The sequence below is a fragment of the Hippopotamus amphibius genome, chromosome 11, assembly GCF_030028045.1.
Source record: "Hippopotamus amphibius kiboko isolate mHipAmp2 chromosome 11, mHipAmp2.hap2, whole genome shotgun sequence".
Lineage (NCBI taxonomy): Eukaryota > Metazoa > Chordata > Mammalia > Artiodactyla > Hippopotamidae > Hippopotamus > Hippopotamus amphibius.
This window is the reverse complement of record NC_080196.1, coordinates 82,636,320-82,662,131: the sequence shown is the minus strand read 5'-3', so window position 1 is coordinate 82,662,131 and position 25,812 is coordinate 82,636,320. Positions and strand designations below refer to the sequence as shown.

The following is a 25,812-nucleotide window of genomic DNA, read 5'->3' as shown; positions in this document are numbered from 1 at the left end:
AGCATCCTTTAATGTCTTTTTAATTTTCTGTGTAATTTGTTACAAAAGAATATTTGATGAGTAATTTGAGTAAACCAGGAAATATTAGAAGTTAACAACAAGCCTTTAATATCAGTACGTGTTACCTACTTTACTACATAAGGCAAAGTAGCATAAGGAAAAAGCTGATAGGAGCAAATGAAAATAGCACACATTTGCATTCTACCATGATAACGAATGCAAGGCAAAATCAGTTTAATAAAAACCTGTACATATTATATAAAAATAAACACATTCTTGACATCTATGAAACCGCAGCTGTTACATGATACAAGTCTTTTTGTTTTTAAGTCAGAAGTGTTTTGGATGAATAAAGCATTTACACTTGCCTCTTACTAACAAGAAGTACTTCCTACTCATTTGAAGTCTTACTTACCCAGGACACATCGTTTAAAAAAGTAAGGCAAAACATGTCTTCGATTCCTTATGCCCTCATCTCTTCCCCATTCATAATGCACTGATGCTTCTATCTGCTTTCAGATTCTGGCCCTGATTCTCAGCAACAGAAACTATTTACAAATTGCTTTTTCAACATAACTGTTGAGGAAGCATTCAACTGAGAGGATAACCACAGTATAAGTCACCAATGACTGTCAACACACAGCATTCAAATAATCGGGGCTAGAGACACGGAAACAACCTAAACGTCCACCGACAGAGGAATGAATAAAGAAGATGTGATACACATACATAATGGAATGTTACTCAGCCATAAAAAAGAATGAAACAATGCCATCTGCCGCAACATGGGTGGACCTAGAGATTATTACACTAAGTGAAGTAAGTCAGACAGAGAAAGACAAGCACCATAAGATATCATTTATATGTGGATTCTAAAACATGACACGAGTGAACATATCTGTGAAACACAGACTCACAGACGTAGAGAACAAACTTGTGGTTGCCAAGGCGGAGAGGGTGTGGGGGAGGGAAGGACTGGGAGTTTGGGACTAGCAAATGCAGACTACTATATATAAAACAGATAAACAACAAGGTCCTACTGTACAGCACAGGGAACTATATTCAATATCCTGTGATAAACCATAATGGAAAAGAATCTGAAAAAGAATGTGTACATATATGTATAACTGAGTCACTTTGCTGTACAGCAGAAATTAAACACAACATTGGAAATCAACCATACTTCAATCAAATTAAAAAGAAAATAACCGGGGCTACCTCTCTATTAGAAGAACAAAGTGGCTGCCACGAATGACAATTACATTCACATGGTTCAGCCTCAGTGTTAATGCTTTGGTTGTTGATGTGCTTACTGCCCTCCTTCCGTCCCTCCCTGTAGGCACACAATTGTAATAGATGTTTTCCCCACTCAGTAGTTTCTCCTGAATGAATGAATTAAAGAATGATTTGGTAATCTTTGAACATTTCACTGAAATGAATATCAAAATATTTAATTAGTTAACATATTCAAGCACTGAGTTTTAATTAAGAAGACACAGAGCTCCAAAACATTTATGAACAAATTAAAGCAACAATGCCTAAAGAACAAAAATGAGTCATTTGAATTACAAAAACGTGACTGAGTCTCAAGCTACAGCCCATTAGAAGGTATAAAACATCATTAATGAGGGTTACTGCACACAGCAGATTATATATAAATACATACATCACAAGAGTAAAATCACAGACAGAATTTTTATTAGTGCAAGAAAAGCACAACAGTTAGTGTACAACTCATTCTTTATTTAGAGTTGCTCTTTTACTGCCAGATTATAAGGGATTTCTCTGTTGGACTGTGTCTGCATGTAATAAACAATGGAAAGGAGAAGAGAGAGAAATGAGGTGATTCTAAATAAGTAAAAGAAAATTAAGCTTTTCCCTGTCTTATTAAAGACAAAAAATTGAATCCATGAACAGACATTAAAATTCTGTCCTAGGTGCTACTTTACTGGCTGGAATGATGGAATTTGTGTTCTTCATGGCCATCTCAGGATTTACATAATTTTATGTGACAGCTGATGCATTGATCGATAAAAAGACAGCAATCATTTACATTGAGAGTTTAGTGCAATTTCAAGAATCTGCATCAACCAAGCTGAGTGTTTGCAGTGGAATCAATATACAAGCACCTCACTTAGTGAAGTGCCTCAGTCAAGTATGACTAAATTTTCAACACCAATGAATATGGATTAAAGAAAAATCAAATCAATCGAAAGAATGGTTTTTTTGCAATCACACAATGACAGTATTTTTGAACACATAATTCTGTGCAAAATCCAGGAAAGCCAACAGATGTTCACTTCCATTTCCTCTTCTAGTATTTATTTTACCATTTGGGAAAAGCTTTCTTGTATTGCAGTTTGATTACATGTGCATTTTGCAAATTTCCAGATGTGTTCAAATGTTTCAATCTACATTATGGCTTTATATTTTAGGTCCCTATGATTCCCTAATCAGAGTTCTTCTTTCTCTAAACATTAAATGAAATTGAAAATTTTCATATACCCCATTTAGACTGAGCGTATTATGGACATTTTTTTCCAAACTAGTCTTGCTAGATATATTGGTCTTCCATCTATCTACTCAATAGATAATCAGTCCCATTATGCTGTACTATAACAATGAATCCTTTGAAGAGAATATTCACTTTTCTGCAAAAAAAAAAAAAAAATCTTTCTGACAGGTGAGTTTGAGATAATTTCCTCTCTCAAATTTGTGCCGGTAAAATTTACCCATTTAAGACAAGCAACCTTCCAGTAAAGGTGGCATCTGGAGTGGATTTCCCTGTAATGCTTACTGAACAGTTTGCTATAAGAATTGATCATGGTTCCAGCATTACACATTTCCAGGATGGATACAGATAGTAAAGTTGTTCAATTCAAGCTGCTAACATTATGGAAGAAGGCATAATAAAGGCAGAACACAAAATGACCCCAGCCAATTCTAGGAATGCTTAGCCAATAACAAGATGATATTTCATAAAACAGCAAAGCAGTGCCGAACTTGGGGAATCAGGCAGTATGTCAGGTGTGAAAGAGCATGTGACAAGATAAACTGTGTGAAGACAGAGTTAGAGCTGGGCCTGATGAAATGACGTGAGACCTGTGTTTTAGACACCCTGACCAGCATTTGAATTTGTATTTTTATAGATATAAAAATAAAAAGCCTGAGGATGTCTACAGCTAGCTAAGTAAAACGCCTTCAAAGTCCCCAAAACAACTAGAAAGGTGTAAAGAAAAGAACAAAATCATTCCTTAGCAAGGCAGATGATGGAAAATATGAATAGTTGTTTGGGACACAAGTGACACTTTAAAAAGATAAGAAGGAACCTGATGTACCCCCCCCAAAAAATAAAATAAAATAAAATAAAATAAAATTAAAAAAAAAAAGATAAGAAGGGAGTTGAGGGAGGGAGGGAATATGGGGATATGTGTATAAAAACAGATGATTGAACTTGGTGTACCCCCCCAAAATAATAAATAAATAAATTAAAAAAAAAAAGATAAGAAAAGGGGTTCTGGGGACACGGCCCAAAGAAATGTTATTTGAAAACTCAGACTGGGAAAAGACCTACACAAAGATGCAGATGGCAATCTAACTGAAAGTTTACAAGGAAAGACGCAACAAGAATAGAAAATGTGTGAAACACATTTTTATAAGAATAAAGTAGAATGTTGGAGAAATGGTTAGGGTTTCAGCTTCCTTCAGTTTAGAGGCTCTGAAAGTGAGCGACCTCTACCCCCTGATTTCATCGTGATGTCTCTGCGGTAGAACCCGGACTTCTGGCCTAATGGCCTGTTATTGCTGAGTCTGGGCAACTCTTAAATCGGTCAGGAAAAAAATGATGTTCTCAAGGCCACAGTCAGAGCGTCAATTTTCATTTAATAATGATTCGGCTTTCTGGAGTGAAAAGGTCTGACCCACGGCCACAGGTATGCTTGGGTCTTGGACAGCCCATCTGATGAGGAGGAGCCTGGGGTCATTCAGTTCGTGCAACTCCAGCGCCACACAAGTCAACCCAAAGGGCCTGGGCAGCGTCAGTGGCATTACTTTTCTTGCAGAAATAATATCTTACATCCAAAATAGAGCTTTTACGTATTTCAGAGTGTTCTCACTTACTGCACCTATGAGTGGCCATCTGAAATCCCTTACATGGGCTCCATGTGAAGTCAGCAGAGTAAACTAAAAATTGTTTCATACCATTCTGTAGGGTTTTCAAAGAAAAATTTCTGTGAGCATACCCTAATTTGAATTCTCTATCAACTAATGCTTGTCTGTTTTTCATCTTGAGTCTGTGAACTGAAACTTACATAGCTTATCAGGCAGAAAGAAGTCCAATGGATCGGGCTTTGATACTGTAGTGAAAACATGATCAAAGACAGCCAGGTTTCAAAAGGTTAACGAAATAAAATCCTACGAAAGGCACAGGGAAAGAAACCCCCTATAGCCTTAATGGTGAATGTAAATGTTTCCTTGGAGAATGCTATTCAAAGGAATAGATTATTTTGAAGGGAATCTACTCTGATAGTACAAAATATCTGAATCCCTCTGAAACAAGTAGAAATTTCATTTATATAGATTAATGAGCTTATGACAAGTTCATACTCAAGAGTTATTCAGGCATTCCTTTGCTCCTTCCTAAGAAGAATAAATTTATTTTATTCATTCACTGTAAAAGTTACACTTTGTAATTTCTTAGCTATATAAATCATCATGAGATGAAAAATGGGGCCTACATGGTGGTAATAAACTTAAATCTGTTCAAATAAAGACTTTCCAATCGTCTTTCCAATCACCTGTTTCTTTAAAAAAAATAGGTATACATCACATATTCAATTGAGAGATTAGCCAATTTACTAAGGATTAAGGACTTAAAACTCCATGTAAACAAAACACAAACAAAAACACCCCATGAAAGTCCACTTAAGGAATAGGGCTCAGGATACCAATACCATCTGCCCTTTGGTAACTAAATTGTAGCCAGCAATTACCTTTTAGGAGTAAAGCCACCTCCAAAGAGACTGGGGTTTTCATTCCTTATCTTCAAAGAACAACCCACTTGCATCAGAATCAAACTCTTTACACAATACTTGAATCACCCCACATCAAAGCCCTTTTCTTTCTCTCAGTCTTTTCTTTTAATTAGAGCTCATAATAAGGATATGGGTTTACATGCTGACAGGTCTGCAGCAAATCTCTAGAGACACACGCGAGGAATTAACCCATTTGATTTCAGTTTTCACCTAAAACCACCCCTTCTCCGCTTGGTACCTGACAGGCGCGCCTCGGCTGTGTGCAGGCTTCAGCAGGACCGTCACCGTGTTGTCTGTTTGATTCAAGGGTGTCTCAAGTTCATAAGCCGGCATGGAGGGTGCTGGGGAAGATGCATGAGATGGGAGACTCATGATTTCTGGTTTGTCTTTTCCGTTTCCTTTCTACTTTCATATACAACGAGCACTAAGAACACAGCACACTTAGTTAAATTGCCTCTGTGAGCCGACCAGGAACAGCCTTGATGTATCTACCCAACCCTGAACATCAAGGACAACTGTTATAACCAGCATGTGTTGACTCTGGTCTTGAGTTTAACCTGTGAAGGGGTATGAGGGGGGCTTCGGAGGTGTTAGTAATTGTCTGTTTCTCGATTTGGATTCTCACTAAATGGGTGTAGCCATTACACCCACACATATATGTACATCATTGTAATTAAATTGTAAATTGTAAGATAAATTTGTGTGCTTTTCTGTACATATGCTTTTCTTAAAATATTAAATGCAAATTTAAGAAATAATTACTAGGATCATAAAACTGATCATTTCAGTTCTCCCAAGTCAAGGTTTTTTGTGTACCAAAGACCCATCTGGAGACGTGAAGAGGGCCTTAGGAGTCAGAGGGGCTTGCTGGACCCAGTGACCACTTGTGGGCTCTCTGGGAAAGCATGACAGCGGAAAAGATACTGAGTTGAAGTAAGAAAGGCTTGGGTTGGACTTTCTGTTAAGTTTTGTTTTGACCAGCATGGGAACTTAGGCGCAATAATTATCTCTGAAGCTTCAGTTAACTCATCTTTCAAAATAGGAGAAATTACCCTCCAGGGTTATTACAGGAATTCAAAGAGATAATAGATAAAGAGAGCCAGGCAAATATAATTCTACAAATGTTAGCCCTCTTCCCGATGTGGATCTTGTTTCCAAGGCCATTTCCTGGCATTCTTTGTTTTCTAGATTGTTAAGTCTCATTATGAAAAGATAACAGAGCTCTTTGGTAATTTTGTCATCACTGTGGAAAAGAGACATCATTTCATAAAGGCTGTGATGTTGGGGGGGGGGGCACGTGGCCTTTATAAGATCCTCAGGTCTAGGTACTTGGTGAGAACACTAGAGATCATTTTTTTGCAAATATAGTTTTCTAAATCTCTTACATATAAAAAGCTTTTATGTAAAAGACATGGGTTATAGCTCAGGTCCATTTATTGGGTTGTCTCAGCATTAAAATTAGCTCCAATTCTATGAAAAATTAACTCCAATTTATAACACAGGATCACATTTTGTATAGAGAGTTGTTCTCTGAGGTCAACGAAAGTAGAAAATAGGGGTTCATATGCTGTAATTTTTTTTTGAACTATAAAAATCAAATGGTTATTCTTAATAAGCCTTTGTAGGCTACCTAAAATGTCAATGGCTTTGCTTTGGGATAGAACTGTTGAACTTGATGGGCTAAGAGTGGCTAGACTCACACCAACAAGAATTTTTATCTAATACAAATGGTAAAAATGAATTTTTTTTCTAAAAGAATAGCCTCTTTAAGATAAAAATCTTTGAAATATGGTTTCCATAGTCATAAACTACCAAAAAAGGGGCTTGGAGGTATGTACGCTGGCACACGTTACCTCCTTAAATCTCCAGGATAAATTCATACAACAGATAAGATCATCTTAATTTACATCCAGGGGTAAATTCACTTGATCACGATCAGAGAAGAAGTACTTGGAAAAATGGTCACAAAACCCCATATTTTCTGATGCCAGGCCCAGTGGTCTTTCTACTCAGGCATCTGTACAACTTATGTCATTTTCCTAACCTCCTGAATGATCTTCCTCTTTTCCAACTCCCCATATTGTTTTTATAAGTCATGCTTTCTATCAAATATTGTGTCTATTAAATTTCAAGTTTGTGCTCATAAATTAAATCTTACACATGCAAAGTTATCCCTTAAGTTATAATTGCTTAGAAACAAAATTCTAAACCTCCCTTCTCCCTCATACACCTAGTAGAAGCCTTCCAGTACTCGAGTTGTCTTTCCCTTTCTTCAATCCTAAAGAAAAACTTTCACAAAATTAGGGCTGAGGGACAAAAGATAAAAATCAGGCTAAATACTCCTTAGCTGACCTCGACGGATGGGAGGTTACCGCCCTCACCCGCCTCCTGCTCCTCTACCACCAACCAAAACAGTCACAGCCCAAACTCAAACACTTCCCCACTCAGACCCAAAGGGGAAAAGAAGGGAAAAGGAAAACGTCCCTGGAATTGTGTTTACTGCCGCTGCAGAGCCCACACCAGATGGCAACTCCATTGCCTCCAGTCTGAAGCACAAAGACATTTTCTGCACAGTTGCACATGCCCAGAAATATTTCCCAAATTATGTCTTTGGTGGGATGGTATAATGGAGTCTCTACAAGAAAAAAGCTGGCGGATGTAAGTGCCCGGTGCCCCACCCCACTGCAGTCACCTCGCCCTTCAGGAAGTGAAACTACTAATGGTGGAGGTCCCAAGGAAGGCTGAGCCTTCTGGAAGGGACGCCACATAATTCACGCTGCCTTTCTGCTGAGCAGTCCATCATAAGAGATCTCGTTCCAGAGATTTTCCCAACGCTGCTGCTCTGGGAACATGGGACTGTGAAGGGCTGAGAGTATTCGGGATAGCATCTCCTGCTCACGTCCAAGTTATCCAATGAACACTCTTAAAATGGTGCCTACTTCCTGATGCTGGATAACGATCTGAAGCTCCCAAATGATAAATACTTGTAGCATTTCACTGACTTCCATGAGTTTGATTTTTCATACATCCCAAAATACAAATTTATGTGTACGTTTGGGTGAGCTCAGCAGACTTGACAATGGGAATGGAAAAGTACCCAAATGCTACTTCTGATAGAAGATACAGCTCATGAATATACGATACCTGATATTTTGGTGGTGAACTGATTTGTGGCTGGAGGTCCAAAACCCTTAGCCGTGCTAGCTCGGATGGTGAAGGAGTACGTGGTGCCCGGATAGAGTCCGAAAAACAGAAAGTGGGTTTCATTTCCCAGTTTTGAAACTCTTCCACTTTGATTGGATAGATCTATTTCTGGGTCAAAGGAACTGACTGCTTTGTAGGTGATCTGTAAGAGAAGACGGATGTGATGAAATACCTGGGGCAGATGGACCGAGACTGCATCTTTATCCAATAAGCCCTCCTGATGTATGCACTGTCAGACGTTTTATGATAAGCTCTCCTGCTCCCTTAGACTCTTCCAATCCTGGATCCAGTGAACAGGCACAGGAACACAGCCAAAACTGTGACGAGTTATTACTTTTATAGACAGAGGAACTGAAAGCCAGTAGATTAGAACATAAAGAATGAGTTCAGGTTTAAGCTAATACCTTGAAGCTGTTTGCTTTCAAAAGGTCATGTTGGAAAACTACATTACAGCTGGCTTAAAACAAAATAACAAAATAGACACCTAGCTCAGAGAGATAAGGACCCTACAAGGGGAGGGCCTCATCTCTCATCCAGGGCCCAGAGTCTGACTTTGCACTGAATAGGATTATTGTTTACTGGGAACAAGGGCACTTTTAAGCGTTTTCCTCAATATAGGCAACGATATTTGCTCCAAAAATAAATCCTAGATGCGTGTCAGTAGCTCTTGATGCAATGACTGTGGTGTTTGCAATGTGTCCTATTTACTTTTTTCTTTAGAGCAATGCTGTCCAGTAGGACTGTCAGGATGGGAATGTTCTACTCTGCAGTCTTCAGTGTGGTGGCCCCTAGCCACAAGTGGCCACGGAGCACTGGAAACACGGTTGGTGAGACTGGGGAACTGAAAATTTTATTTCACTTTATTATTTTTAAAAATATTTTTAAAATATTGAAGTTAGTTGATTTACAATGTTGTATTAGTTTGAGGAATACAGCAAAGTGATTCAGTTATACATATATATGTATAACTTTTACTTACATATATATGTATTCTTTTCCAGATTCTTTTCCATTATAGGTTATTACAAGATATTGAGTATAGTTCCACGTGCTATACAATAGGCCCTTGCTGTTTATCTATTTTATATATAGTAATGTGTCTATATTAATCCCAAACTGCTCATTTATCCCTCCCTCCCCTTCCCTCTTTGGTAACCATAAGTTTGTCTTCTATGTCTGTGAGTCATTTTATTTTAATTAACTAAAATTTAAATTTAAATTTTCCCATGTGACTAGGAGCTGCCATTGTGGACACAGTGCAGTTCTGGAAGCTTTATGTTTGCCACCTAACGGGTGTTCAAATCACCCTGGATGAGTCTGGATTGTGTGAAAATAAATATAGGTGTCTTTAAATTTCACCTTTTCAAATGATGTTTTAAAGAATTTCACTCTAAGTAGTTCATCAACTCCTCAAGAACATGCATTTTCGGGGTGATTACTAACTTCTACTGGTTGTAATGACATAATTTTTAAGTGTGGCATATTCAAAAGTTTTAAATTGCAAAACTGAGCACTTTTCTTGCTTTTAAATAGGTTAAAGTTACTTATAATTTATGTGCATGAACACTAACACTGTTATTATACCAAGTGATAATTGACATTCTTTCTTCTTATATTTATACCATGTCATTATAATTAAGGAGACCTCTCTGAAAGAATATTTAGATTGAATCAACTACGCTTTGGCAAGAAAATGTTTGCTGTGTATATTAATCACCACTGTGCACGACACCCTCACAGTCAGGCAGCAGATCTGCCATGAACCCTCACTCGGGCTTCCCTCACAAGCTTCCTCTGAGTCAGGAGACAAGACCACATCCACTCCCAGCTGCTGTCGGGGGATGTCAATGTCACCACTGTGTGCTTAGCTGCTCACTTGACCTCCACCCTGAAAGCCCCAGAGAAGAGGTGGAGAAGGCAGATCTAAACCGTGACAACATAAGTGCTCCCCCAAATTCATGAATTCCCTCACTCACAGCAAATTCATGAATTCCCTCACTCACAGCATCTTCCCCGCGTGTCTCTTGTGTGCCAAGCATGTGCTCTGGGCTGGGGTCTCATGTGGTGACTTAAACACGGTACCTGCCTGGGAGGGGAGGTAACAGTCTGGTGGGTAAGGAGAGACCCAACCCAGCAGTTATGATGCAGAATAATTAGCATAAGCACTGGCCTTACAAAAACGTCAATGGGATGTAAAAGCATATGGGACGAAGTTCAAACTTCTGAGCTCCGTGCTTAAGACGTGCCTATGCCTTCTTCGCCAAACTTATTTCTGAATCCTTGACAAAATGACATGATATTTTCTTCTGTCCTCGTTAAGGGATTAAGATTTACTGCCCCACAAACACTGGGCTTTCCTGACGCTGCTTTTGCTTATATACTTTCACCTGCCTGGAACGTGAGAGGGTTAACTCCGTTCCCTCTCCTCCACCGTGAATTCAGATTCCCTCCTGCCACTCAAAGACTGAGCTTGGCATCTGCGCGCAGGAGCACTGTGGTCAGCAGGTGGACACAGGCCCTGCCCTCAGAAGCGAAGAATCTGGACTGGAGTGGGGAGGAGCTGGGGAGACATCCAGCAAGTAAATTAATAATTTTTAGACACTAAGTGCCATGAAGAAACAAACAGGATGCTAAGATGAAGGGGATTGTGGGGGAGGGGCCCACGCACATCCATTCAGAATGGTCGGGGAGGGGCCCACTGAGATGACAGGTAACTGGAGGAGACCTGAACTTGGGAAGGTGTCAGCCAGGCCCAGAGTTTGGGGAAGAACAGCATGAACTAAGGCGTGAAGCAGGAGCATCCCAGGCACAGGTGATGGACAGAAAGAAGGCCCCTGTGGCTGCCCCCCACCCTCACCCCCGCCAAACTGGCCAGCAAGGTGGGCGTGGTTGGGGGGTGGGGGCTGGAGAAGTGGGCGGGGCCATTCCCTGCACCACACTGTACCCCAAGGGAGAAAGTGTGGAGACATACAATGGGGGACTTTGAACAATTTTAAGTGTGACGATAAAATGATTTGATTTCCCTTATAAAGAGATCACTTTGGCTGCCAGGTGGAGGGTTGCTTTATTGAAGGGAGCACCAAAGATAGTAGAGGGACCCCCAGGAGCCCCAGCGGAGGCTGTGGGTGAGGCCACAGCACAGGTGAGAGAAGGCAGTGGCTTGGACCAAGGGTGGGATGGATAAGAGAGAAATGCATGAAAAGATCTTCATGGTTTAGAGCCGAAGTGGACAGAACTCAGTGATGGGCTGGATGTGGCGGAAGAGATGGAGGAACCAAGACAGGCTCCATGTTTGCGCGTGAGCAAAGGATGCCCCACTTACTGAAAAGGGCCAGAATGAATGAGAAGTTCACTGCTGGGTGTGGGTATGTCGAGGTGGAGATGCTTGTGACAGTCAGGTGGACACACCATGTAGGACACAGGGCTGGGAGCTGAGAGGTCTGGGCTGGAAGTAGAGATGTGGGGATGAGCCGCGTCGGAACATTACAGTTCAGGACTGGATGAGGTCCCTGGGGAAACGCTGATATTTAATACAGGGCAGAGAAGCAGAGCCAGAAAGCAGGGAGAAGCCCAAAGAGACAGCTGTCATAGAAATCAAAAGAATAAAGTGTGTTAAGCAGGAAATGCTTTCAAAGATGCTGCTGGGAGTTTGAAAATGGAACCAAAAATGTGTCCATCTATATCTTGGATGTTGTGACTGTGTCCCTACCGTCCATTTGGCAATAAGTCATGGAATGCTGTAAGAGCTCTTTGTAGTCTGAAATTGTTATTTAAACATGCCAAAGGAATTGGAATTTTTCATACAATTGTCTCCTCCTTCTGAAGAGTGATATCTTATTCTTCTTTCTGATCTTGCTGTAATCAGTAAATATTTGGCACTCTGTATATATTTTCCTAAAGACTCCTGGGGAGAGCAGGTGAATGCACGTACTCACACATGCTCACGGTGCAGCAGGAAGGATGTCTGCTCCATTGGTACAGACCACAAAGCAAAAAGCAAATGCTTTATCAAAGGACCTGCTGTTTTACAAGGGCTGATGGGTTTCTTCCTGCCTCTAGCCATGGCCTTGCAGGATCAGCTAGACTGGGTTCTTGCGGTCACAGTCCTTGATAGTTTGTTTAAAAGCACAGATCCTCTCTTCCCAACCTCCTCTCTCCCCGACCCGTAATAATCTGTAATAATGCATGTATACACTCCTCTTAAAAATCCTGAATCCTCTCCCTCACCTCTAATGAATCCCTAACAACCATGTTGTATCCAAGTGGACACAAAATGTCAAAAAGTTCATGGATTCCCCCTCAAACCCAACCAGAGCCCTGGGAGTCTGAATTCCAGGGATATAAAGGATTCTCGGAAACACAGTGAACTTGACCCTAGAACTCCACTACCTGCGCAGTTGATGGTCAGTAGCATCTGTCCTCCTGACCGTACTTCTGAAGGACACCTGGCTCCATGCTCAAACCCAAATGCAACATGCCCTTTGGGTATTTATTCTTTCACTGGTTTATTCAGTACATTTATTAAGTGCTTAGTAAGTACCAGGCCGAGGATGAGCAGCGGGGACTCCCAGGAGGGAGGTCAGGGGCTGGGCTCACACTTGGCCGTTTCACTGGTTGGGGGTCAAGGTGATTGTAATGCTGCCTCCATGGAGAACACTGGCATCTCCGGGTGGACTCAGGGACTTGATGGGATGCCCACGCCAAAAGCAAACTGACACGCAGATGACATACGTGGGGTCACATTAGGTGAGGTGGAGTCAGCTGCTGCTCACGGCAGATGATTTCTGATTGGCAGGCCAGTGCCTGAAATACTCCAGCAGCTTCTTCCCCTCCTCTGACTAAGTCTCAAATTCTAAAGAACCAGAGTGGGATAACACACAGTCTCTGACCAGGAGGGGAATCGACCTTCCAGGGAGTGTGATTAGGTTGCAGTGCCAGCCAGCCTCAAATACAGTCTGTCAACGGAGGGGCAAGGAATCAAAGGGACCAACAAGTAAATCTGATTCCAGGAGACGCAAGAACCTAGGATACTGGAGGGAAAAGTTCAAAATTTGACTGAAACGCTGAAAGAGACGCAGAAGTGCCATTGGAGGAGAACGAGGGGAGGACGTCAGGAGGAAAGAAGGGTGTGAGCAGAAGCAGGTGTGACAGATGAGAAGGTTCCTGAGGAAAAGAAAACTCCATACACACAGCTCATTCGATTCCAAGAGAATCAAGGGAGATACAGTAATAAATATCAGTTGGGATGGGACCATGGATGGCCTTGAATACTGTCACCAAACAGCGCCCCCCAATTCTCCCGCTCTCCACCCTATGACCTATGTCAGGGAAGAGTGATTCACTGAGCCCCGCTCTCCAGGCTGGGGGTCTTGAGGTATTTTCAACTCTCCGTCCATCAACACCCCCATCACCGGAAGAGTCTAGACTGTGCTCCTTCACTATGTACCCACAACCCTGCACACGCTGCACTGAGACTGACATTTGGTCCTCATTTCATTCTTTTCCATAGTTAGCTGCTGATAGGACTGCTCACTTCTAATAGAGAAGGGAGAGGATCTTGTATATTTTCTCCTCTTCCAATACCTTATACACATTAAATGTGTTTTTTAAAGCTTGTTGGTGTGTTACTCTCATGACCAGGAGTCTGGAGTTGATTCACTAAGCAGTCACATAAAGTTAGTGGGGTACAATGAAAATCCTGGGACATACGTCCCTGTGCATTTGGGGGTATTACTGACTGATAAACTCCCCTAACCAGGCTTGATGCAGTTTTTGAATTCTGATGGATACTCCCAAGTTGTCTACATAAGAGGCTTGCAAAATCGTATGTTCCCATCAACAGTCTGTGCACATGCATTTCCCCACATCATCGCTTAACACTGGATTTGCAGAAACCTAAACTTTCTGAAGTGTTTGCTTTATTTCATTTCTTAATCCTTGGTAAGGTTGGGTAGCTATCTTTTCATCTGCTTGTATGCCATTTGGATTTTTTTCTATGAAATGACTCCTCTTATTCTTTATCCATTTTTCCTAATGGAGTGTGTTGTCTGTTTCTTCTCAATCAGTATCAAGTGCGTTATAATTACAGCCACCAGTCCTCTGACTGCTATAAATGTTGAAAATAATTCCCTCAATCTTCTGTTTGTATTTAGACTTTCTTTGTGGCATCTTCTATCATTCAGAAGTTTAAATTCTTCTATAACCAAATCTATAAATCTTTTTTACATGACTTCTGGGTTTTATGTCAAGATATATTACAAAAGCGTCTTCCTTATTTTTCTTATAGTGTTGCTATAGTTTAATTTTTGTGTTTACATCGTGAATCTATTTGGCATTTATTTTTGTATGATGTAGAGGAGGTCTTATATGGCATATTATTCTTGTAATAAAATGCTGGGTTTGCTAGCATTTATTAAATTTTACCATCTATATTCATAAGTAAACCCACACTATAAATTTCTACCTTGTGAAATTTTGGAAGTACATGCATCTAGTTGTTCACAGTAGCTACTACTGAAAAGTGAATTTGGGAAGCAAAGACATTGTATTTTGAATACTTCTGTACTGAAAACATTCTTTCAGAGAACAATAGTGCATTTATAATTTGATAAAATAAAAATCTGGATAACTATTGAGGAAGAGAGTAATTATCAGTCCGAGGTTTTAGGAAGATGTCTCAGATGGAACAAAATGGCTGAGCAGGAGGTAAGGCAGGAGAAGGGCTGGGGCTAGAACACAGTGGGGGCAACAGGAAGCAAAGGCTAGTCTGAGAAGGCTGAGGATGGATGTTAAGGGGACAGAGAGGGGAGGACAAAGAATGAGGCCAGAAGGATGCCTTAGTACTGTCAGTTGCCACAACTCCCAACAAAAGATGACGCTGTCAGCATTTTCCAATTATTAATGATCTGGTGTGTCATTTTTAAGAGGTAAAGAGAGAACTTGAGAATGAAGTGAACCCACGGCATGTTCATTTACAGCATCTACAACATTCCTTCTGTTTCTTCTCCTCTCCTTCAAAAACTATACAAGTGTGCTCCTCAAGAAACACCCACATCATTTATTACTAAGCTTTTTTACAATTATGATAATGCATCTTGCCCTCCCGTTTTGACCTACAGTTAAATGTGTTTCCATGAATACACTGTTCCTGAGGTCTCTGTTTCCCTTTGGGCAACTGTTTTATTTCCTTAGCATGTCTGTCCCAGGGGACTGTGGTCCCCCAGGGAGGGGACTGGTCTGGTTCACCAGCAGCCCTGCACCAGGAGGAAGCTGGATCTCTTGCAGACTCAGGTACAGGCTGGGCGAGGCCCAGGGTGCAATGTGTCTTAGCCAAAGAAGAGCTCCCTGCACAGACCCCATCTAGGGCCCACCTTGAGGAATCTGGAGTGCCCTCCTTTCTACTTCTAGAAAACATGGAGAAAAGAGAAAGATTCGGCAGTCAGAAACTTACACGTACTCAGTTAAGCCTGATTCACACATTTGACATTTTCCCTTTGGTGCCTAGGAAAAACAACCGACCTGCTCTTCTTACCTATGTCTTGAGTTTTAAAATCCTGATTTATGACACATTCACACATCTCCTTTGTAGTAGCATTTAGATCACTGTTCATCTGGGACATCCTGGCTGCTGAAGTCAGAGAGATTGATGGGTTCTGCTTTTCCTATTGTTTTCATGTTAAAGTTACTTATTACATGAATATTATGCTCCGTGGGATCAACAAGAAGGCATCTCACTTTTTTTTTTCTGTCTGTCTAGATATCAATATGTGGCTTTCAGGACAGGTGGACTGATTTCTTAGAACTAAATGTTGATTTCAAAGGCTTTATCTTCTCTAGTAAATTAATCTGTTACTCTGAGGTAAGAATCCACAAAACAGAACTAAAAAAATGGTCATGGGGCGAAAAATATTAACTAAAAGATTGATCACCAGGAAAAAAAATGAACTTGCTTGATTTGATTATAAAAAACAACTCTACAAGAGCAGAGCCATGAATTTTCATGATTCTTTTACAATGAAGCAGCCAAGGAAAGCATTATAACTTAACATGAAAATCGACTTTTTTTCTTTTCTCTTACTTTGTTTAGCTTTCAATGAACAACAATTTTTTTCTTTTTTCTTTTTTTTTTTGCATTTCAATCCCAATTTTCAAAAGGTACAAGGAAACATAGCTGTGAGGCTAGTTGGGTCAGGGAAAGGGTTCACCAGTGATGACTGTCTGACAGCCAATCTACTCCAGCTTTGTCAGTAGCTCTGAAAGGTATTCAGGTAGAGGTCCCACAGGAAGAATGGCTGCGAATTTTAGAAAACTAACAACATATAATTTTGTTGAATTTGCATTCACATAAATGCTAGCTTGAAAAAAACGCACCTGCTTGTTTCTATGACAATAGGCAGAGTGAAATCACGCTCACACAGATGTGACGATGACGGCCACCCCACTACTGCTGTTATTTTTTTCCCTGAACAAGTCATCAAGTTCTTCTCTGCTATCTACCCGTAGACAAAACTATGTCACAGAAGTCTAAAGGCTGTTTTGCTAATGCTAAGACACCAAAAGACATTATTCTGTTGTTACTCCCGAGACAGTTTCTATCGACTCTGCTAATTGGATCATCAGAGTTCTTCTATAATTCAGGAGCGAAATATTTTAGATAGGGCAAGGACAGGATGCTGCAGTAGGCTCCTAAATAATGTACATGGCAGAACACTTATTGTTTTTAATAAAGGTGATTTTTAAACTATATCATGGTGTGGCTTTATACCCAATAACCTGTAACCTGGAAACATCAAAATCATTGTGAATATATATCCTGAAATTATACATAATTCGAAAACTCATTTTTAATTTTTTTGCTTCTATTCAGTAATCATTATAACTATTGAAGGCATTCAACTTCTTAAAAGGCATGATGCCACTACGCATTTTTAAATATCAGATAGTCTAGCCATCATAGAAATTATAATAAAAATTAAGTTACTAACAAATGTATATACTACCTCATATAAAGTGATGACACCATAGGTTTGAATTGGTTCTCGCCATTGAAGAAATATCTTCTCTTCAAAGGTACTTCCTTGGATGGATTCAGTAAGAACAGCTCCTGGAACTAGAAGGGGGGGAAATTGATACATATTTAAGTAAACCAGAAAAAAACCAAACCACTCTTCTAGACTTGATAGGTTTTTAACTCTCTATTGAGGCATAAGATTTTAATAGAGACATTCCATTTTCTTGCAAAAACCTGGAATTTAAAACCATTTTCGCTGTATTGTCCTTATAAAGAAAAGAATTTCATCATATTTTCCTTTAAAAAGTTTGAATCAATTAGACAAAGCTCAGTATCATCCAGTAAATAAACTTCTTAAATTTTCTTTATAAATAAAGAAGGATGTGGAGCAATGTGAATTTCCACACATTGCTTGTGAGACTATAAATTGGTGCAGCCACTTTGGAAAATGATTTGCTCATATTAGGTAAGTTACGCCCCGATAATCCCACCTCGGGTATATTCCCTGGTACTATTCTTGTACATATGTACCAGGAGACATAGACTAGGATGTCTGTCAGCGTAGCAGCACATTAAAATAAAATTAATAAGTTGGAGACAAAAAATGGTTTAAGAAATTACTTTATAGTTACACAATAAAATACAAAAAAGACTGAAAATCGATGACAGCTATATACAACATCATGGATGAATTTTATAACCATAACACTGAGTGATAAAAGCACGTGAAAGAAGAATATATATGAACTCCTGTACTTATATTTAATATATCTATGAAAAATACACACAAAATAGAAGTTCTACAAAGATGTGACCTAGGTGAAATACTTTTAAAATATTTCATTTTATTTACTAATAATATAACAGATTTGGGAAAGTTTGATGCCATTTTTTAAACCTAAAGTATGTAACACCTTTTGATTAGTTTGTGAGAAAGTCTAATTGACATAAGGGAAGATGGAAATGTACTTGCCAATTTTCTACAAAATAACATTTTTAAAATATTGTTTATCTCATATTCATTTAAATTCAGTTTTTGAGTATGCTTTATATAATACACAATTTAGTGTACTGGTTATAGCGTATCCTATTTATAAACTAGTATATCCGTACCACCTATAAATATACATATATTTGGGGATGATGTGGTCAAAGTTTTTGGTAACAGTGTGAGTAATCAAAAAGTGGTTTGAGGGGACTCAGGCTTCTCAATTTCAAACTAACTAAAAAGCCACAGTGTCACGGCATTATGCTATTGGCACAGGGGTAGACAGATCAGTGCAACAGAATTTAGAGTCCAGAAATAAAGCCCCACAGTTACAGTGAACTGATTTTCATCAAAAGTGCCAAGAAAATTCAATGGGGGAAATTAACTTTTTCAAGCGGTGCTGGGACAACAGGATATTCACATGTAAAAAGATAAAGTTGCTTTCCTACTTCATACCAAACATAAAACTTACATTAAGATACGGTGCTAAATATAAGAGCTAAAACTACAAAACTTTTAGAAGAAAATATAGGTGTAAATATTCATGACACTGTATTAGGCACTGGTTTCAAAGATATGACACTAAAAACAAAAATAACAAAAGAAAATATAGATGAACTGTACATCATTAAAATGAAAAGCTCTTGTGCTTCAAAGGGCGCTACCAAGAAAGTGAAAAGACAACACACAAAATGGGAGAAAGCTTTTGCAAATCATGTATCTGTCAAGAGACTTGTACCTAAAATACATGAAATCCCAATGAAAAAGAAAAATAATCCAATCAAAAACGGGCAAAGGATCTATATAAACAGCTCTCCTAAAAAAGATATACAAACGGCCACTAAGCGTATGAAAAGACGCTCAACATCATTAGCTAGCAGGAAAATGCAAATCGAAACCACAGTGTGGCAGCACTTCACACCCACCAGAATGGCTATAATCCAGAGACAGACAATAACACGTATAGGTAAGAATGTGGAGACACTGGAACCCTCATACACTGCTGGGAGGAATGTAAACTCACAAAGCTACTTTGAACAGTCTGGCACATCCTCAAATGGTTCAGCATAGATAAATGTGACCCCACAATTCCACTCCTATGTGTATATTCAAGAGAACTGAAAACACATGTCACTCAAAAGCTTATACACAAATATTAAGAGGAGCACTGTTCACAGTAACTAAAAAATAGAAACAACAGAAATCAACTCATGATTGGATAAATATATCTCAATAAAGTTTAAAAGATGGGGGCTAGAGAAATGTTTGATCAGCTTCTGGAGGGTATGAATGGCCCTTTAAGGGTTGGTGAGATCTCCCCGGGCTGGAAAGACTGACCCGAATTTCAAGAGGACTCATAGGCAGTACACATTTGTTTAACTGAGGTAACACATTTGTTAACTGTTTTACTTATAGGTAGATCTAGGACATTTATATTGATAGTTATTCTAAATAGAACTAAGTAGAGTTTAGCAGGAAAAAAAAATCACCATTTCAGATGGGAGGCCTGGGTTCTGATTTAAGACTTTCCAGTGATTAAACTGTGAAATTTGGGCAATTCACGGACCCTCCCAGTTCTCAGTTGCTTCATTTCTAAAATGAGGAAGTTGGAGTAAGTTGATCCCTATGTCCAAACTCTAAAAAATATATAAATATGAAAATAATCATTCATCTTAGGTTGAAGGAATTGATGTGAAACTACATCAAAGCAAAGAAACAAGGTATTTAAGACGTGATAACGCCGGTGAGTTCTAAGGAAATTTGGACTCTGGGCTCTGAGACTAAAATTCTGATCAGGATCAGAAGTTGGAGGATGATGGGCCGTGCCAGAGAAAGCTCTACTGAGTCTCCTCCTCTTGACCTTGAAACTGTTTATTTTGACATCAAGTTCCTCAGGGGATCAGGATAATGAAGATGCATGTGTGGTTCTATTATTTTGTGATAATATTTCTGAATCGAAAATATGTATTAACCTATGTACAGATGGAAAGAGGGCGAAAACTTAGGAAAAACCAAATCTTTGGTTTCATTCAATTAGTATAAATGAGAGTAAAATAAAAAAAAAAAGAGATTGTCAAAATTATGTTGAACAGAGGATATTTTAAAAGGATGAACATAATACAATGTACTGGAGGCCTTGTAATCATGAAAATGTTAATAACAGGAAAACCTAAATGGGATTCATATAATTGTTTTTAGGTCAGGAACAGATCAAGTGAATTAAAATAAAATACCAGAAGGGTTAGTTAAATTAGGGAAGATAGTACCTCACGGGAACTTAGGTCTGGTGCCGGATTTCAGAAGTGCTACGAATGCATGATTTGGGATATGGAGTCATAATATCTAAATTTGTGGAACTCCGCCCAATACTGTCTAGTGACACTCTTAACAGTAATAAAAAGATAAATTTTTTCCACATATTTTCTGATGAAATAAATATTTCAATAAAAATATTATACTACAATAAAACTCAATGTATAATGAATTGCAGCCTTTGTTAATGGCACATAGAGTGACACTTCAATTCTTTTTTCTTCAAACTTGGTATTAACAATTATTCTATTTCTGACCTTTTCTTCCTTTTTTGAAGTCGTTTTGTTGTTGTTGTTGTTGTTAGGAAATATAATTTGAAATCAAAGTTTTTCTAATGAACTGGATGCCGGTGTGCTAAGAAAACAATAGATTTTTACTTGGAAGTAATGCGTGTCCCAGCTCCAGGGACTAGCAAGATAATTTAAACACACAAACAAAAAAGTAACTTATTCTAACCTCATGTTTTGACAGCACTTAACAGAATTCTTAGCTCATGTCAATTTGAAACCCAAAAGCCTTGAGGGGTTCGTGCTTCTGCAAAATATCTCTCATCTCCTGAAATGACTGCACTTGACTTTCCTCTCTCATTGATGGAAACATTACTGTTGACCTAAGCTTGAATTAAATGATTATCAGAAAACTTGACTATCTTATTTAAAGACTAATAAAGTATTTTTAGTGCTTATTACCTGCTCAATATCATGCATGTTGCTAAAGGAGAAAAACAGATGGCTTCTTCTCTCAAGTGGTTTACAGTTAAGAGGGAAAAATTACATATAACATAATGAGAGAACAAGAAAGGGTCACCATAAGTTGCTCTGAATTGTTGCAATAACAATAATAATGCTCATCTATTAAAGCCCCCTCTCTGCAGCTACACATAGCACTCGACAGAAATGGCTTTTAACCCTAATATGCCTGAGAACTGTATTATTCTTGCTTCTCAGATGAGGAACTTAAGGCTTAGAGATGTAAAGATCTTGTCAAATGCAAGTAACATCAAAGGGATGAGAGGAATGAGGGTGGAAGGAGTTGGAGACAGCTTCATGAAGGACCTGAAATTGAGGGGAACTTTGGAGGGTCGTGGGGGGATGGAACGGAGGCAGCCAGGTGGGGAGGATGTGCAGAGGAGCAGAGACAGTGAGGGAGCGCTCAGGATGGGAGGAGTAGGGCAGCAGGACCAGCGCCCAGGGACATCTCTGCAGGATGCACTGTCGGGGAGGAGATGCTACCAGGTCTAGAGTCTGAGCCAGGAACACCGAGGGCCTTGAAAGTCCAGATGTGGCTAAAGAGAGTCACTGACGCTTTTGCAGAGAGAGGCATGTGATGCAAGTGTAGTTTAGAGATTAGTTTAGTGAACAAGGAGGGGGCATTGGAATGGGAGAAGCTGGAACTACAATGAAAGGTCAGGAGCTACTATAGAAATTTCAGCATAAAATCTGGATATAGGTAGTGGAAGCTGAGAGAAAAGAACAATCTATTATCACATTAAGTGAAGTAAGTTAGACAGAGAAAGACAAATATCATATGATACCACTTATACGTGGAATCTAAAAAAATGATACAAGTGAACTTATTGACAGAACAGAAATTGACTCACAAACATAGAAGACAAGTTTATGGTTACCGGGGGATGGGGGCAGAGAAAAGATAAATTAGGAGTTTGGGATTAACAGATACACACCACTTTGTATAAAACAGATAATCAACAAGGACCTACTGTATAGTACAGGGAACTATACTTGATATCTTGTAATAACCTATAATGAAAAAGAATCTGGAAAAGAATATATATATGTATGAATGAATCACTTTGCAAGTACACCTAAAACTAACACATTATAAATTAACTAGACTTCAATTAAAAAAATAGTTTAAAAAAAATACCTCAAGGCAAAAGATAGAATAGACAGTAATATCGATGTCCATATTAACAAGGCTTCAGAATACTACTGACCATGTTAACAAGTACTTTAGAAGTACTCTGTGCATAGAAGTCCCAGCCACAGTTTCTGGGGCCAGACATCTGGGTTTTATGCCTTCCTTTACCATTTACTTTTCTGACTCAGTTTCTTCATATGAAAGAAAAAGAAATATAATAAAAACAATTAAGTCCAAAAAAAGAACACTCTAATACTTCAGAAGTATCAACAACAGGAGTTAGGACCAAATTAAATACAGAAATGCAGGGGAAGGGGGGTCCAGAAAAGAACTGTGGAGAGTGCTGAAACTTTCTTCCATCGCTCCTGGGAGACACGGAAGAGCCGGAAGAAACAGAGACAGGGCTCCTAGGCTCAGCCTAGAGGGTGTGACTGGTATCAAACTGATACTCCTCACAGAAACAATTGTAGCAAAACAACTATGTGAGAGCAACCAACACAGGCAGGACTTGAGGGGCTCAAAAAAGAAAAGTGAAGATGTGGGCAAGCTTCCCATTTACTCTGGTTGTTTCCATGTTTTTATTTTATAGCAATATGCCTGGTGTGGCACAGGTCATCAACACTAAAGTACTTTGTCAGCTCTTTAAACGAAAACATAAATAATCAATGATCAAAGAACATAATCAGCTGCTTGAAGAGAAAAAGGTGAAACAATATTTTTCCTAGGAATAAGTTAGTGTATTCATTTAATGGGCTCCCCAAGTTGTCTGCCACTTACTCTGATGCCTGGCAGATGAATTTTAAGTCAAATATACAATAAACCACCACTGTATTTTATGTGCTGCATGGACTCATTAGTGTATCAACACATGAGAGTCCGCTGTATAATGAATGCAAAAGCACATTTATAATGCTACGGGATTCAAGGTGTCATTTTACTATTTTAAATTATTTTAGAGGCTTATTGCAATTGTATATTTGCTTTTTTTTTGATGAGTTGCTGGTGACACGCACAGTCTATTTATTAAATTCTTGGTTATTGAGGTAATATCCAATTACAACATTGTTCCTATGGAAAAGCATGATCTATTACCTGACCACCCACCTAATGAGGTAATTTCTCAGTGCTGCACCGAACAGCAAGGGCAGCCTCTATTTGGGGCTGGATTTTTATCTGAATTATGAAAAATGTCTCAGAATGCCATATGAATAAGCATCTCCTATAAGTAATCTAATACCCAGAACAACACCTCTTCAGTCCAGCGTGATAAAACTTGAACGAAGAACTATTTAGAGCCATGTAGAATTATCGTATGTAGAAAAATAATTATATGACTCATAAAAATTAAAATAAGCTTCTACATCTTTATCCCCTTTACCCTTTGTTAACCAGTGCTTCAGTAGACAGCAGCACAGGTGCACATTTGTGTTACTCGATACAGTAATTCTTCCCGATACAGTAATTCTTCCTTCCATTTTCATTGTAAAGATCTCAGTTATAAAGAAACACGAGCTGCTTTTTTTAAAGACTATGTGTTTCCCATAAACAGATCACATGAAAGTACTCACGATCCTCATCTGTCTGCACTACGAGTTCCTGGCTTTCCTTCCGTCCCTCGGGATTCATGAGGATGAGTTTCACGCTGACGTTGGTGTAGGGAGAGAGGTTGGTGATGGTGTGTTGAGGGTGTGAGTTATCTGTGTCCCAGCTCACTTCTTCTCGCACTTGCTCCTGCCCTCCGACTTTGTAACAGTAGTGGACTGTGAGGTTGTAACTATGGCAACGAGTCACATTATACCCAAATGGCTCCCAGCGGATAGTGATTTGTCGAGATTTGACCTCCACGACTTCCAATTTTCTTGGGCCGCGCATGGGATCTAAGATACAAAAGAAGGAAAAAGAAAACATAAGAGAAAAGAATAACAGAAGTTCTGGGGAAGCTCAGGTGTCACAGATCATCTTACTTATCTCCCCAATATCTTGTCTTCTCTTCTTTCACATCAATAAAACCCCTAAATCTTAGCTGGGCATGGGGTCACCCAGAATAAAGACTACAGTTTCCAGCCTCTTCTGCAGTGAGGTCTGTCCTTGTGCCCAAGTTCTGGTGGATGGCACACAAGGTGAGAGGTCAAGAATGCTTTCTGGGAGGTGTCCTTGAAAGGAAGGGGCTCACCACCTTTGTTCCCCCTTCCATCCTATTAGCTTGACTGAGGATAGGGTGTCTCGCACTCATGCAGCCATGATGGACCATGATGTGCTTAAACACTAAGAATTCAAAGCAATGAGGATGAAGAACCCAAGGTTCCCGATAATCACCAGGCTACCATACAATTCCTGAAGGGTCTGCTTGCAAACTTTTCATTAGAGGGAAATACAGTGCTTTTATGTAAGCCTCTTTCCTCTGGGGCTGATACACAAAACCAATCTTAATGCTAATTGATGCATATATTCTTCACGTTTTAAAATGAATTCATAATTATGTAATTGGAAAACATAAGAGTAAAAGCTTGAGAATTCAGCATGAAATAATACAATGATTAAAAGAGTATAAACTTTTGAGCAGCACTCCATGCCCTTTTGGGTTTTGATTTGTAGAGAATTTCACACAGTCAATGCTGAAGTAGTTCTTTCCTACCTCTGATCGGGTCTCAGTGTTGTTTCTTAGTCCAAACTCCATGGACAGAGTTTTGAGCTTAGAAATCTAAATGACATGCAGGGAATATAAGCATTCTGATTGGCTTAAAAGAAAGAATATGTAGATATACAGAGAAAGCTTTTTTAAGCGTATCTTTTTTTTATTGAAGTATAGTTGATTTACAATGTTGTGTTAATTCCTGCTGTACAGCACAATAAGTTATACATATATGTATACACATATATACACATTTTTTAAATTTTATTTTTCATTATGGTTTATCATAGGATATTATAGTTCCCTGTGCCATACAGTAGGAACTTGCTGTTTATGAGAAAGCTTAAACTTGTTTCTGACATGATGATGAATGCACAATAATACTCACTACATCACATTTACTGAGCTCTTACTATGTACTTCATTTACACTTTTCTAAGAAGTTTACCTTTCTCATGCGTTTGGGGAGAACCTAATCTAAAATACTCTGCTTTCGTATATACATACATACGACTGATCCATATACTTTGATTTTTTGTTTTCTCAGATATGGTCACCATTTATGAATGTAAAGAGATCTATAATTGGAAAGGGAAAATGAAGACGAAAACTTGAGAAATAATAGCTACTATGTAGTGTGTGCACACTTACTATAGGTGAGTTGTTTTGTATATAAACTCTATTCCTCCAAACAATCCTGCGGCTTAAGTACTATTCTTCCCAACATAGAAAGGAAAAAATTGTGGCCACG

General features: G+C 39.1%; 1 protein-coding gene across 2 annotated transcripts in view; it reads right to left on the bottom strand.

The window, feature by feature from the left end:
- The window catches only part of PTPRM (protein tyrosine phosphatase receptor type M), a 720,054-nt gene that overhangs the window by 269,392 nt on the left and 424,850 nt on the right, over positions 1–25,812 (bottom strand). For both annotated transcript variants that reach the window (XM_057698229.1, XM_057698230.1), the window contains exons 8-11: positions 23,998–24,306; positions 17,237–17,346; positions 8,178–8,379; positions 5,272–5,374 (exon numbers count right to left, since the gene is read on the bottom strand). In XM_057698229.1, coding sequence (XP_057554212.1) covers positions 5,272–5,374; positions 8,178–8,379; positions 17,237–17,346; positions 23,998–24,306 — 724 coding nt within the window. The remainder of the gene's footprint in view (positions 1–5,271; positions 5,375–8,177; positions 8,380–17,236; positions 17,347–23,997; positions 24,307–25,812) is intronic.